Source organism: Pezoporus occidentalis, unplaced genomic scaffold (assembly GCF_034315485.1).
Source record: "Pezoporus occidentalis ecotype Australia unplaced genomic scaffold, CSIRO_AGI_Poc_V1 ctg144, whole genome shotgun sequence".
Taxonomy (NCBI): domain Eukaryota; kingdom Metazoa; phylum Chordata; class Aves; order Psittaciformes; family Psittacidae; genus Pezoporus; species Pezoporus occidentalis.
This window is the reverse complement of record NW_026913252.1, coordinates 1845409-1859777: the sequence shown is the minus strand read 5'-3', so window position 1 is coordinate 1859777 and position 14369 is coordinate 1845409. Positions and strand designations below refer to the sequence as shown.

Here is a 14369-nt window from a genome sequence, read left to right as displayed (position 1 = left end):
ATAATAATAAAGGATGTAATGGTCAATTTGTGTTCCTAATTGTACCCAGACTGTGGATGCTATGGGCAGAATGTTTCTTTAGGTTGCTAGGTCCTGCTGAAAGCCACAGAAAACAAAGACTCCCTTGCTGCTGAAGCCCAGCTAGCAAGACATGGCATGGAGATGGAGCACTCCCCTATTTCACCTGTGGGAAGAAGGGCAAACCCGTTGCTGGTATCAAGAAGTGACCTTTTGCCAAATGAAGGCTGTTGTGTCATTCACACCAGCAGTGTGCTCTGTCCCAAATGGTTTTATGGCTGCTCCTGAAAATCAGTGCAGGAGACTGGGAGCGGAGGATGAGTCCGAACTGAGAACGGATCTGTTGTAACTCTCTACAACTGGGGGCATCTTTTCTTCTAGTGGTCCTCTGCTGCTTTTTGAGCAGCTATGCTCAGGCACTCAAATGTACCCTTTACTTCTTACACAGCATCTCTTTGGGAGGCTGTGGCATCCAGTCATGTAACAGTAATGACAGCTTTCTGGCAATGCCTTTCCTAGGAGCTGTGTTCTGTTGTCAGACAGAATCATCTTCTCACCTGTACCTCCTTATTGCTTAGTGATTCAGTGATGATGTGTTTGAGAGCTCTGGGTGAGGGTCTCTGTGCTGCCTCTGCCCGGGGCCGTGTCTGTGAGTCCTGCAGGGACCCGTCTGTCCTGGCTCCCCAGGGAAAGGGACAGAAAGTTCCCCCTTCCACTGCTGCCGATGACTCTGCTCTGGGGCCAGGTCGGTGCCCCTCAGGGCTGCGCAGCTCTGATATGAGGCTCAATGGTGTCCTTTCCCAGTGCCCCTCGGTGCTCCCTCCCCTCCCGCACAGGCATGGAGCGGTTCTGGAGAAATGGATTTTAATGGAAAAATAAGAGAAAAAGACTCGTTAAGTCAACCAGCAAGCGCTGCACTTGCTGTGTTGCTTGGGTGAGGTTCTCAGCCCCTACTTTATCCCCCAGTACTCTGCACCGTCAGGCTGGGATGGTTCCAGGTCCATCCCCACATCAGCCCAGAAGTCATGGGGGTACTTTCCAGTATCGACGATGTCTTCAAGGCTCTGGATGTCTTTGGCTATCTCATTGACATCGTAGTCACAGGTGAGCAGCTCAGCTGGCAGTGAGAGCGAGGTGAAGTCTTCAAGGCTCTGGATGGCTTTGGCTATCTCATTGGCATCGTAGTCACAGGTGAGCAGCTCATCTGGCAGTGAGAGCGAGGTGAAGTCACAGAGGGAGATGTCTGTGTCTGTGCCACCAGGGTCCTCAGGTATGCGGCTGCTGCTGGGACCCTCCTGGATGACCCTCTCAGTGTCCTCATAGCAACCGAAGAACCTCAGGGCCTCGTCAAGAGGCACCTCTTTGTCACGTGCAAGGTTGTCATTCATGTCTTCAAAGCCTTGATGGTGGGGGTCAGAAAAGCTGCTTGGAGGGACATCGTTTCCTGGGGGGATGTTAATTCCCAAGGTTGTCCCCACGGAGGTGGCTGTGCTGGGGGTGTTGGGCTGTGCAGACACCCCGTCGATGTATTTATTGCTGGGGATGGAATTCAGCAAGTCTGGGGCAGCTGGGGCCAGCGTTCTAGCCTTTCTGATGGCGTCATCATGGTCCTCAGGCATGATGACGCTGCTGGAACCATGCTGGATGACTGCCTCCATCTCCTCAGACATACCAAAGAGCCTTAGAGCCTCTTTGAGGAGCATCTCCTCAGTGACTTCAATGTCTGCATCTGGCTCACCAAGTCTTTGATTCTGGTGGTTAGAAGAGCGGTTGAGGAGGACGTTGCTGCCCGTGGGGATGTTATTACCAGGGGCTATCCCCATGGAGGTGTTCATGCTGGCGATGTTGTTCCCTGCAGGCACCCCGTTGATGTGGGGGTTCCTAGGGTTGGGCTCTGGCAGCACTGGGGCCGCTGCTCCTGTCCCCTGATGGTTGTGGGGTGCAAGGTGTTGTGCTGGGCCCTGGGGGGTCCCGGGGGCTGCCCAGGCCAGGAGGGTCCCGCAGTACCCAGTCCCCAGCAGGGCAGCACCTGGCAGAGTAGCAGCACTGAAGCCCGGTGTGCAGGTGTCTGCTGGAGGTGGTCTAGGCACGGTCCACTGCACAGAGAAGTGCTGGGGGTTGAAGAAGCAGCCACATGGAGCCCTCTGCATCCCTGTGAGGGAGAGTGGGAGCCGTGCTGAGCCGTGGGGACGTCCAGGGCCACCCGCATTGCCTGCAGCCCCCAGCTCTGCGCCAGGCTCGGGGGGAGCTGGTGGCCGGGGCGCTCCCTACGGGTGAGCTGCTGTGCTGGCAGGACGGGCTGGGAAAGAAGGAGGAGAGTAGCTTCTGGGAGGTGGAACGGGAGAGATGGCCCTGAGCCTTTGGGAACGTCCCCGGAGATGGGACTGACTGGGCACACCCCAGCCAGGCGAGAGAAGGGATGCCCTGCCGGGCTTGCAGAGCCCCTGTGCCGGATCTGCCTGGGGACAGAGGGGTGGGATCCCCCAGCACCCGGCCTTGGGAATGTTGGAGGTGTAGAAGGTGCTGGGGTGCAAGAGCAGACAGGGGTGACAGACCTGCTGGTGGCTCCTGCTCGTCCGAGTGTGACCACGCTCTCCAGGGGATCCATGATGCAGGGAAGGGCTGCTGCTGGCAGTTGGCAAGGGTTGGCAGAGGTTGGCACAGGTTGGCTTGGCCTGAAAGAGAGACAGGAGCCATGGCCGCGGTCACCTCCGCTCTTGCCCCCACAGCAGCCGTGGCTGCCGGGTAGGTTCCCACCTTGAGGGTAGAAGCCTTCGGGGAGCGCAGAGTTTGGAATGAGCTGAAGCACGAGCGGGGCCTGGGGGCCATCCAGTGGGAGCTGCTGTGGTGGCAGCTCCATGGTCTGTACTGACTGGTGGCTGTTGCTAAGGACTCTTGGACACCACCCCAGCGGAACGTTGGGGCTCCCCGTGTTCTGCCCCGCCCTAGCATTGTCCCCAGCTGCTGCTGGGGAGGGAGAGGTTTAAAGGGGCCGGGGGTCCTCCAGCCCCTAGCGATGGCTCCCAGGAGCTGTGGGTGCAGGCGCCTTTTGCTGGAAGCCTTGGTCCATTCCCTCAGCAGTGATCTCCTTGGGATGAGCAATACTTGGTGGAAGGTGTCACTCAGTTCATAAACAATTGGCTTCGAGACTGGTGCTACAGGCAGGGCTTTGGATTCTTTGATAACAGCTGGTTTTATAGGGCACCAGTCTGGACAATGACAAGTGAGAAAGGTTTGTCTCACAGAGGCAAAAGGATGCTGGGGCACGAATCAGCAGGGCTCATTTGGAGAGCTTTAAACTAGATTCGAAGGGGGATGGGGTTGTAGCTGGGCTTGCCCCAGTGGGGCAGCGCTCCAGAATTGATGAAGACTGGGAGGCCTCCTATAATCCTCGGGTGAAATCGGTGTGCTCAGCTCGCTCCCTGGAATGTCTGTACACCAATGCGCGCAGCATGGGAAATAAGCAGGAGGAGTTGGAAACCTGTGTTAAGTCAGGAGACTGTGATCTGGTGGCAATTACAGAGACGTGGTGGGACAGCTCACATGACTGGAATATAGTCATGGAGGGCTATGTCCTCTTCAGGAAAGACAGGCCAGCCAGGCGGGGTGGTGGGGTTGCTCTTTATGTGCGGGAGCAACTACAAGTTCCTCTTCAGATAAAATAAGGGATTCCAAAACACAAAGTCACAGATTCAATGTAAACAAAATAATTTACTTTATCATATTATACATAGTTATACTGTGGGATAAAGGGATATGTGAAATTTACCTGGGTCCAGGTAGCCTAATTCATGAAAAAAACAAACCACTATATACTGCATATATTTTTATATATTCCTCATTGCTAAGTCTACTCATGCCCATGTTTTGTTTTTTAAAGCAGGATGCTACTAGAGGGGGGTTACAGGATCAGATAGACTTTTAACCTGCCCCTGTTCTGTCATAATGTTGTAATGATTTCAGGAGGGATGTGAAAAGGATCCCAAAGTCCTGGCATCTCAATTAATTCCCCTTCAGGACATCAAAAGCAGGTCAGAGCAGCAGTTAACTTGTAAGCTAACACTTTTAGGCCTCTATTGGTTGTCACCTGGTTGACTTTATTTCAGCAAAACTCTGCTGATTCCTCTCAGAAATACTTGCATGCAAGTAGCTGCAAAATCTATCTCTGTGCTGCCCTGGACAGCAATGAAAGGAATGTAACATCAGGATGGCAGAAAGGTGAGGAAGGAAGAAGGGAAAATCAGCAAAAAGAAAAGACCAGTTTTAGCTACTGAGGGCAAATGAGATAAGGAAATATCTGGCGATGTTCACAATAATTCAGACATTGTCCCAGACCTTAATTACTTGCATAGGTAACTGTGGACCTGGTAGGAAGGATGCAGATCATGTCTGTGTGCTCCATCTGCTGCCTGCAGAGATGGGAATGTTCCAGACCAGGTGTTGCTGAGCATTGCTCTTGTCTAGCAGCAATATAAGTTTAATTAGAGGGCTAATTATTCCCACTCTGGAGCAAATCTATCATACATGCAATCGCATTCTAAGTCTTTTTCCTGGTGTTCATGCCTTATACATTTATCTTCCATTATCATGTTACTGACTTGTTTTGCTCAAGTGAGGATAAGCCTTTGGTGCATGTGAAAACTGCAAAAAAAGGGAATTGGCCAAGCTTGACTCTAGGTGATACTTCATTGTAATGGTGTTTGTCAGCACAGAAAGACATTTCATGCTGGTTTTCTAAATTTCTTGTGAAATAGGTATTTTACACCTGTGGTAACTAAGGGCTCTGATCAGTGGGGAATTGGACCCAGATGTTTGTGTTCTGCTACAACTATAAAGAGCATCAGGCAAAACTTCTCTTTCAGTTAAACCAGGAGTAACCAATTCCTGATTTCCAAAGAGCTGCTGTATTTACTTCAGCATAGCAGACAATGGGATTATGTCTATTAAAGTTTTATCCTGTTTTACGTTCAGTTTGAAAGGTGTGGTGTGTCGTGGTTTAAACCCAGTCAGGTAATTCGTTCGCTCACTTCCCCCCCTTTTCTTGCCCTCCCCCTGCTCTCGGAGGGACGGAGAGGAAAATCGAAAAGAATGCAACTCCCACAGGTTGAGATAAGAACAGTTTAGTAACTAAGGTATAACACAAATCACTACTGCTACCACCAATGATAATAATGATAAAGGAAATAACAAGGGAAGAGAATACATCATCTCACCACCAGCCGACCGATAACTCGTCCCCCCCCAGCCCGACCAAGCTCTGACCGATACCTCCTCCAACCCTGCAGTCCCCGGCCCTTCCGGCTAACTCCCAGTTGCATCCTGGGCAGGACGTGCTGTGGTATGGAATACCTCTTTGGTCAGTTTGGGTCAGGTGTCCTGTCTCTGCTTCCTCCCGGCTTCCCCTCCTCCCTGGCAGAGCATGAGGCTCACAAAGTCCTTGGCCAAACCTAAACATCACTATCAGCTCTGTTCCCAAGCTGAAAGTCAAAACACTGCACTGCACCAGCTACCAAGGAGGAGAAAAATGACTGCTACTGCTGAACCCAGGACATGGTGTAACCTGTGCTTTCTTTCTCTGGCTTTGTGGACTATGGACAATTCTGCATCTTCTCACTGCTAACAGCAGAGAGTCTTCAGGCTTTCAGGATTAGCAACTTGCTCTTCAAGGTGTGATCTTACCTTTGTTCTGAGACTTTTTAACCTTACTTAAAAGCAGCCTATTTAGGAAAAACCTTAGTTTTGAGCCTTTTTTTTTCTCAAGCTCCTTGAATTTACTGTCCTTCCATAGTATCCTGGGTTCAGCAGTAGCAGTCATTTTTCTCCTTCTTAGTAGCTGGTGCACTGCTGTGTTTTTGACTTTCAGCCTGGGAACAGCGCTGATAACACTGATGTTTTCATTTGCTGTTCAGTAATGTTTTAGTCTGACCAAGGTCTTTCTGAGCCTCATGCTCTGCCAGGGAAGAGGAAAAGCCTGGAGGAAACAGAGACAGGACACCTGACCCGAACTAGCCAGAGAGGTATTCCATACCACAGCACGTCATGCCCACCATATAAACTGGAGGCAGTTACCCAACAGGGTTAGATCACTGCTCGGGTCAGGCTGGGTGTCGTTTGGCGGGTGGTGAATGGTTGTATTCTCTTCCCTTGTTATTTGGTGGTAGCAGTAGTGGTTTTGTATTATACCTTAGTTATGGGACTGTGGGAGTTACATTCTCTCCATTCTCATCTCCAACCCTCTGGGAGGGGGAGGAGGGGTGTGTGTGGGGGTGTGGTGTGGGAGTGTGGTGGGGGAGGAAGAAAGGTGGCTGTGTGGTTTTGAGTTACCGGCTGGGCTTAAACCATGACCCACAGGCCAAAGGCTGATGCCCTGTTTTTATAGGGTCCACAGAACAGAGAAACATGGATCACCCCACTGTCAGGCAGTAGAGAACTATGTGTTGAAAAAAGGGCACTTCAAGGAAATCCTACCTTTAAAAAGAAACATCTTAATTGTATTTTTATTCTGCTGGTTTCTACAATGCAGTGAGGACTTTGGTTCTGCATATATCCTCGTAGAGTGGGAAGAGAGAGGGAATGCTCCTCTGCCTGGTTTTGTGCCTATCAGGTTTTAAACATGACCATATTCTCCAGGCTAAGACCTTTATAATATGCCATTTCAGACCTTTTGTTAGTTAAATTTGACCTTGAGATTTCCCCCTGCTACTCCTCCTCTTGTGGGCAATCTTCTAAAGATTCACCCCACTTTAACATCTAAGGCTTACATTAATTACCGACCAATGGCTTCATTTTTTTTCAGGAAGCACTTTATGTCTTACTCATGGAGCCAGGAGAGCAATCACCAGGATGCACCACAACGTACACATAGTTTTTGTAACTTTAATATAATCTCTGAATATTCCGTGATTCTGTAATGTCTGTCATGCTGGGCTTGAGCCCTGTTGCTGATGAACTGCCTGGGGCACTGTGTAGCAAATGCATTCTTTCACAGCCTAAAACAAAGCAGAGAAAACCATATAATGGATTCCATTTGTGTAACATTAGGGGCTAAGTAGAAGTGCCACTCCTTTACCATGCTAGTTGTCAGAAGACATTTTTGAAACCAGATAGCTTAAGTGATAGCAGCCACCAGCCAAAACCCAAACATGTGTTTGTGTATGAAACAGGCACATGTGGAATATATGATAAAGCTTTGGAGGTGTTTTTGTAAAACACATTCATAGAAAGGGCATGAAACCTCAGAGATAGCAGTGCAAAATACATGGTGAAAATAATCTCAGGAAAACCTAGAGAGAGATTTTTGGGCTGGGTGCTGGTCAGACAGGCGATGGTGTGCACAGCTCTGCAGAACAGTCCTTTCTCACAATTCATGCCATGGAAGGAGGAATGGGACTTTTAGTGTCCTTTGTAAACAGGATCTGCTCATTGACTCCACCTTCAGTTATTTTCCTTTACAACACGCAAGTAACAACCATGCAAGTATCAAAATGTTTTGGCGGTCAAGGTCAAAAAGGGATAATAATAACCTACAATCTCTTGAAGCCTATGCAAACTATATAGGATTTATTATACTTTGATAGGGAATAATTAGGCTATGAGAACTCTTACCAAAGTTTCCAATATAAACATGTCTAACTTGTATGCCATAAGCATGACTGAAGGACAGGGAGGGGAACGCCCCAAAACCACAATTAGAAATTTTCATTCCACAGGGATACCTGAAAATGTAAACCAGTGGCAGTGGGACTCAGACTTGCCACTAAGGGGATGTTCATTTTTTTTAACTTAAATCTTGAAAATACAGTGTTTTGGCAGGAGTATGTTGTGAAACCAAAGAAAAGGTACATGATGTTCTTGTCAAAATCAACATGGGAAGGAAAAGGGCAGCCAGCAGTGAAGCGACTATTTAGGGACTTCTCAGAGAAGCTGGATGTATTTGGATTTATGGGGTTAAATGGATTTCACCTGAAGGTGACAAAAAAGTCAGCCAATATGATTGTGAGGCTGCTGTCTATGGAACATAATAGTGATCCAGGAAGGGTCCCTGATGACTGTAAAACGGCTGATGGTACTCCAGTCTGCTAGAAAGGCAATGAGCAGGACCTAGGCAGCAGTTTGCCCTTTCAGTCAGCCTACAGGTCATGGAGCATGTCTTCTTGCAACCCATTTTCAAACGTGGGCTTGAAAGGACAAGATGCCAGTCAGAAAGATCAGCATGAGTTTTTGAAAGGCAAATCATAGTTGAGCAACATGACCGCCTTTGATTAAGGAATATCTGCTTGTATAGCATAGGACATTGAGTGTTTGTGGAACCACAGCCATGGCTGATCTGGACTAGGGCTTGCAACAGTCCCTCTCCAAGCACGATGTGAGGTCTGGGATATCCAAAGAGCATTTCCACCTGCAGTAAACCAGATGCTGGACTGAAGCAAGTGAGGAGCTGTCAAAACAGATGGAATACATTTCCATAAGAAGAGGGGCTACCCACTAACATTCAGCGCACAAGTCAATCTTCTTTAATTGGCTGCGGTCAGAGAGAAGAGTTTACAATCAATAAAAGGTGACTGGTCTGTAATCGGTCAGCTGTGTCCAAATCTGGGGACCTGAGAAAAATTTGTATTTCCAATGTTTTAAAATAATTGAAACTTCAATCAGTTTTCAGATCCTCAAACAGCCACAGCAGTGCAGACCTCAGAAAACATCCCACTGATTTTGACCTTCCTAGCCTGTGTTGCCCACTCCGGAGCCTATCATCTCTTGTGCTGAGCAGCTGCACCAGACCTGACCATGGCTGTGTGCCGCACTGATGTGTTTTGCTTGTGGTGGATGACAGAAGCCATACATTACTGTTCTGGCATTGTCTAGTATGGGAGTCTGAAGCTGGGAAGCCCAGGTCCTACACTGACGCTTTCAGACTGTAATTCAGGAAGGACTGATGCATCCAGCTGGCTACAGAGCAGACCAATTCTGCACTATGCCTGGACAACCCTCGCTTTGTTTTAAACTTTTTCAGGATATCAAAGAAACTTGCAGAGTACCATGAATTTTACAGCATCCAGGAAAGCCAAGCACCTTGCACCAGCTTCAAGGACTGAGGAGCCGTTTAAACCAGGCTTGTGCTACCAAAGGGTTTGTCTGTGTCATTCTTAAAATGCTTTTCAGGTTGGACAGCTTTTCTGAACTTATAACATGTATAACTAAGTGAGTACTGCACAACAAATACAACTGCAAAGCCCTTTAAAAGCAGCCTCTGGCACTGAGTAAACACTGCCCTGATCGGTCTGTCAGATCCTGCGTGTGGAAGTCTTTTGTGTTCATTATTAGTGAATTAGTATGGTGTGAGGATCTGCGAGCTTTATGGACAATGAATTCTGAACTCCCAAGAGACAATATTTGCTATAAAAACCCGAGGCCAGGAGCTGAATGCACCCAGTAGGGGAAAACACACACAGAAACAGTCTCTCATATCTGGCTGCAGCTTATACAGGCAGAGAGCTTGTTTATCTAATCTGAATATTTGACTTTTATGCTTTTTGGAAACAATATTTTTTTTTCCTCTTAATTATGTGGCAGGAACACTTCCTTTCAGAGTGCTGATGGACTTCTCTATAAATAGCTATTCACATCCCAGAACCTCAGACTGGAGCCTTAAGCAAAGTCAGCATCCCTAGGACTTTTTAAGCCTGAGGTAGGAACCATGTGGAGTTTAATCATTAATCACCAGTCTTTAATTAACAGCTCTGGGTTTTGAACAAAAGGCACTTACTGCAAGGATGCTGAGGGGCCCTGAGCTCTTCAGTGCACTTTCATTTGAGGGACCTAGTGGCCTTCCAGAGGGGACTAGTGGAGCAACCTTCTCCTCGTGGGAAGGGTCATGCTTCCCAAGAAGAGCAGATGTTTGTAGCCTGATCTATATTTTCACAACTGTCCTGTTGGCTGGCTGCAGGCTTGAGCTGTCTCGACACAGGGATTTTGCCAGCCTCCTGAGCTGGGCAAAGAAGTAGTGCGCCTCCAGAACCCTGTTGTCTCCATCAGGTGAGGTGAGTTTTAACAGGAAGAATGAGAAAAGTTGCTCCAGGCTTGGAAAATTTTATAGGGGAGTGTTCAAAATTGAGCACTCAAGAGAGAAAGAAAACATTGCTATAAAAGTTGACTCAGCCAATATTTTTTCTGCATTCCTGCTGCTGTGATTGAAGATATTTGTTTTTAATATAGGTTTCTCCCATTTGTAGTCTTGCTTTCCTGTAGTAAAAACTAAAGGGCAGATCCTCAGATGATATAAATTGGCTCCACTGAAGTTAATGGAGCCATGCTGATTTGTACCAGCTGAGGGATCTGGCTCATGCTGCAGCGTTCAATACCCCCATTATATTGCCATGATTATGATACTAATTCAGTAAAATGGCTTCACAGCGTAATAAAACCAACCCAGAGCATGGAAGATGAAAGGGCTTCCTCTCAACCAACCTGGGCTTGTTGAACAAAATGTTTGATTTTATTTTCTCTTTTGTCAGAAAATGCTCTCAAGCAGAACTTTTTACAGCAAATACACCCACCCTGCCAAAACTTTCCCTGGGAAAGGCTTCAGCGTCCTGCCTGTCTGGATGCAGAAAACATGCATGGCAAACTCAGTGGCTGTGGATCACGGCTTGTCGAGGCTTGTGCAAGAAAATGAATGGGATCTTTAAAGGGCAAGAGTGTTACTGCAGAGCAGTTAAGGCCCAGAGGTAACCCTGACTGCTGAAAAATAGGAGTTATCATACTAGTGGGTAGAACATTGATCATTTTGCTCATGCTCTGCCCTGTCTGGTTTTTCTTGCTCCGTCTGCACTGGGAGGCAGAGACAGCGGAGTTGTATAAAGCTGTATCCTTTCCTATCACAGGGGAAATGTTGTGTTGGTGGTTTTCCTCCTTGTGATTGCTTCTTCAGCAAGTGGCAGAGATGCTGGGCTTGAGGTGTGGGGAGTATGATAACCTGTGCTACCTTGTTGCTTGGAGCTGTTGAGCACCAAAGGGAATAAAAAGACACCAAAGACCTAAGTAAAGGCAGATAGATGCATAGCTAGATCCCTAGAATGAAATATTTTGTTTGCTATAGCACTACTGAACTGCACACAGCTTTGTTCTGTGCCAGAAGGGATTTTTACAGGGACACTGCTAAATGGAGGCAGTAAATTTAGCTTTAAAGGACCATGAATAGAAGCTTTTGGCTAAAATCTGAAATGCTGTTACTCTTTACTGGGCCCTTTTAACTTCACTTGGAACAAGACAGTATATTTTACTTCTAAAGCCCTCAAAAGTTGAAGGCTCTGCCTGTGGCAGGTCTCATTCTGTTCCTTGGAAGCTGGGGCCTTGTGGAGCAGCAGTCCAACACTGCGGTGGACCTTTCAAGGTGAATATGAACGAGCCTAGCTTTTCTGCATAAAGGTGAAATACAAACAGATCCCACCAGTGGGTTAAGGAGATACGCTTGTGTTACACTTGTACCAGCAGTGAGGAGCACTGTGCCATTGCAAAATTAAATATCAGTACAATTTTAAGTGGCAGAAAAGCTAATGGACACATGTGCATTTCAGAGGCAGAAAAGACATGTCCAGTGTCCTGTATTAGCAGGTGTGGTTGAATCCTGCTTCTACACCCAAGCTGGTCCCCTAGCAGCAGTCATAAAAATGACGATTCAAAGAAGTAGATTGCCTATATACTCAACACTTTGAAACAACCTAAAACTGTTCCTGGTTTTGACCCTTCTGGTGACATCATCCAGTTTTATCATACTGTCGTGGTTTAAACCCTAGCCAGACAGCTTGTTCACTCACTCCCAGTGAGTGGTGCCAGGCTGAGAGCAATTGAGTGCCCTCCCCCCAGGGCTCTCCCCTTCCCTGCGCCTGGAGGAATGGGGAGGAGGATCAAAAGAGTGCAACTCCCACGGGTTGAGACAAGAACAGTCCAGCAACCAATGTACAACACAAATCACCACCGCTACCACCAACGACAACAACGATAAGAGAAAATAAGGGGAGAGAACACAATTCCACCGGCCAAGAAACAAGTCCTACCTGGAAGCCCCTGTCCTTCTGGGTAACTCCCAGTTACCCCCCACCCCGGGCATGACGTGCTGTGGTATGGAATACTTCCTTGGCTAGCCTGGGTCAGGTGCCTTGTCTCTGCTTCCTCAGAGCTTCCCCTCCTCCCTGGCAGAGCATGAGCCTCACAAAGTCCTTGGTCAGGGTAAACATCACTTAGCAACAACTGAAAACATCGGGATCACCAACACTGTTCCCAGGCTGGAAGTCAAAACACAGCACTGCACCAGCTACCACGAAGGAGAAACATGACTGCTACTGCTGAACCCAGGACACCTACTTATACTCTCTGCTTCTTTTCAGGAAAAAACTTGGGTGTGCACTAAACTCTGTCCAGAGTAAGCAAAATTTTCCTTGCTAATATCTAGTTACAACTTACTGCAACTCTTCTAATATGTCTCCCGGATGTTAGAATTATTCCTGAGACTGGTATATTCAGTGTGTGGATGATAGACTGCAAGTCCCCAGTAAAGGTGGAATTTGGCTGCCTTTGGTGTCCACGTTCTCCTCTTCCAGGTCTTGATGAAATACCAGAAATGGTTGTGCTTGTTGCAGGCAGACAGTTGAAGCTATCCTGGCTGTCTGCTCAGAGGCAAGGCTCTTGGACCAAGAGAAGACTCTCTCTCATCATGAGCATTTTATGCTGGCGTCTGAGTGCCTTGGCAGTGGGAGGCTCTGGCTACTTGAAGGGAGCAGGAATCTTGCACTAGCAGCTGGTATTTAAAAGAAGAGTTTGAAAGAAGGACACAAGCTGGCAGTCTGAGGAGTCAGGAGGATGAATACGGATCTTGCTTTTGGGATAGATGTGCCCATTTTTTCCATTAATTAGAGAAAAGGATGATTGATCTGGAAACCTTTACAGTACCCAGGTGCTTCTGCTTCCTTAGCCAGACATTTATGGCCAAGTATCTACTTGGAGCCCAAAGAGCCTCAGTGCTCCCACTCCTGAAGAGGAGGCAGAGCCTATCACCACAGCTGGAGAGGTGGGTGAAGAAAGTTGTTGCTGTATCTAATCAGGCAAAGAAAAGCTTTGGAGCATATGGACCCCAATGTGTGGTCCAAGTACAACAGCTTGGTGAGTGTCCTGCAGGGAGACTTTTACTGGAGCTGCAACAACAATTCATCATTGCCAGAAGGTTTGATGGGTCTGGTACTCCTTGTCTTAATTGACCTCGGCTGGAGACCTGCATTTCAGTCCAGCTTGGTCACAAAGGACTTGGTCTGTGCTTGGGCCTTAGAGAGGATATTTATCAGAAAATCACAAGATTAATGGAACTGAGTGATCCCTGTTTGAGAGTGGCCAGGAACTGAATTAACAGAGCAGGGATTTTGGCAGGTGTGGAGCGCTGGCAAAGCCAAGACCTGAGTCTGGGCAGTCAAAACCCTCCTGACCTTCATGGGTGCAGCCACTGCTGGGGGGAGAAGCTTTGGGGGTACAGAGAGGAGGTGATCTGCTGGCAGAGATTGTGGCACAAAAGTCTGGGCTTGTGTTTGGATAAAAACACTGGTTGTGGATTATTAACCTTTCCCACAGCAGCACCAGAGCTAGGATTGCCCAGAGTCCTCTGGCAGAAAGGGCAAAAGTAAATAGGACATTAAGAGAAGTTTATATCCCCAAGTAAGTGGTGATGGAGAGTGAGGAATAAATGAACAAATAAGCAGAAATAATAAAATGCTTTCTTTCTTGCCTCCTTTTTTTCCTCGCTCTTATTTCTTTTCCCTCCATGTCAACACCAAACAAGACAGACGAAAATTAATGGGGGAAGCAGCAATTAGCAAATTAGGTTAGCGGCGTGTTGCAGTGTGCTATGGCTGCCAGGTGTGAGGGGCTCTGGCAGTATATTTATTAATGGCTGTCAGAAAAGTGACACTTTGATGAATGAAGCTGGGTAATCAGCACCCTCCGACAGCGAGCACTGAGAGGCCTCAACATGCTAAACTGCAAAATCGAACCTTTTTTAACCCCCTTACAGAAATAGAGCAACAAAGATTACTGCAGGAGGGGTGTGCTATTCCGTAAGGAATTGGAGTTCATATTCTCCTTTTAATACCCTTTTTTTTTTTTTTTCCCTGTAACTTGCTGGGAAGGAGTTGTCAGATTTTAAGGTTTTTCTTTCCTTGGAATATGGGACTCAAGAATTTATAAACGTAGGCAGCTTAAAACTGTATGTACTGCTCTGTGTTATGTGTAGATCCCACTAGCGCTGTCAAAGCTACACTCGCACCTTCTGGGCTTTGCCCTTTAAACTTAATGGCATTAATAATCCATAA

General features: G+C 47.5%; 1 protein-coding gene across 1 annotated transcript; it reads right to left on the bottom strand.

Annotated features, from left to right (window-relative positions):
• Positions 1 to 968: 968 nt before the first annotated feature.
• On the bottom strand, positions 969 to 2715 carry PRR22 (proline rich 22). The gene is made up of 2 exons (XM_062610115.1): positions 2574 to 2715; positions 969 to 2170 (listed from the first exon to the last, which is right to left on the bottom strand). Exons 1-2 carry the CDS (start codon positions 2713 to 2715, stop codon positions 969 to 971), a joined length of 1344 nt encoding a protein of 447 aa, XP_062466099.1.
• Between the last annotated feature and the right edge of the window lie 11654 nt (positions 2716 to 14369).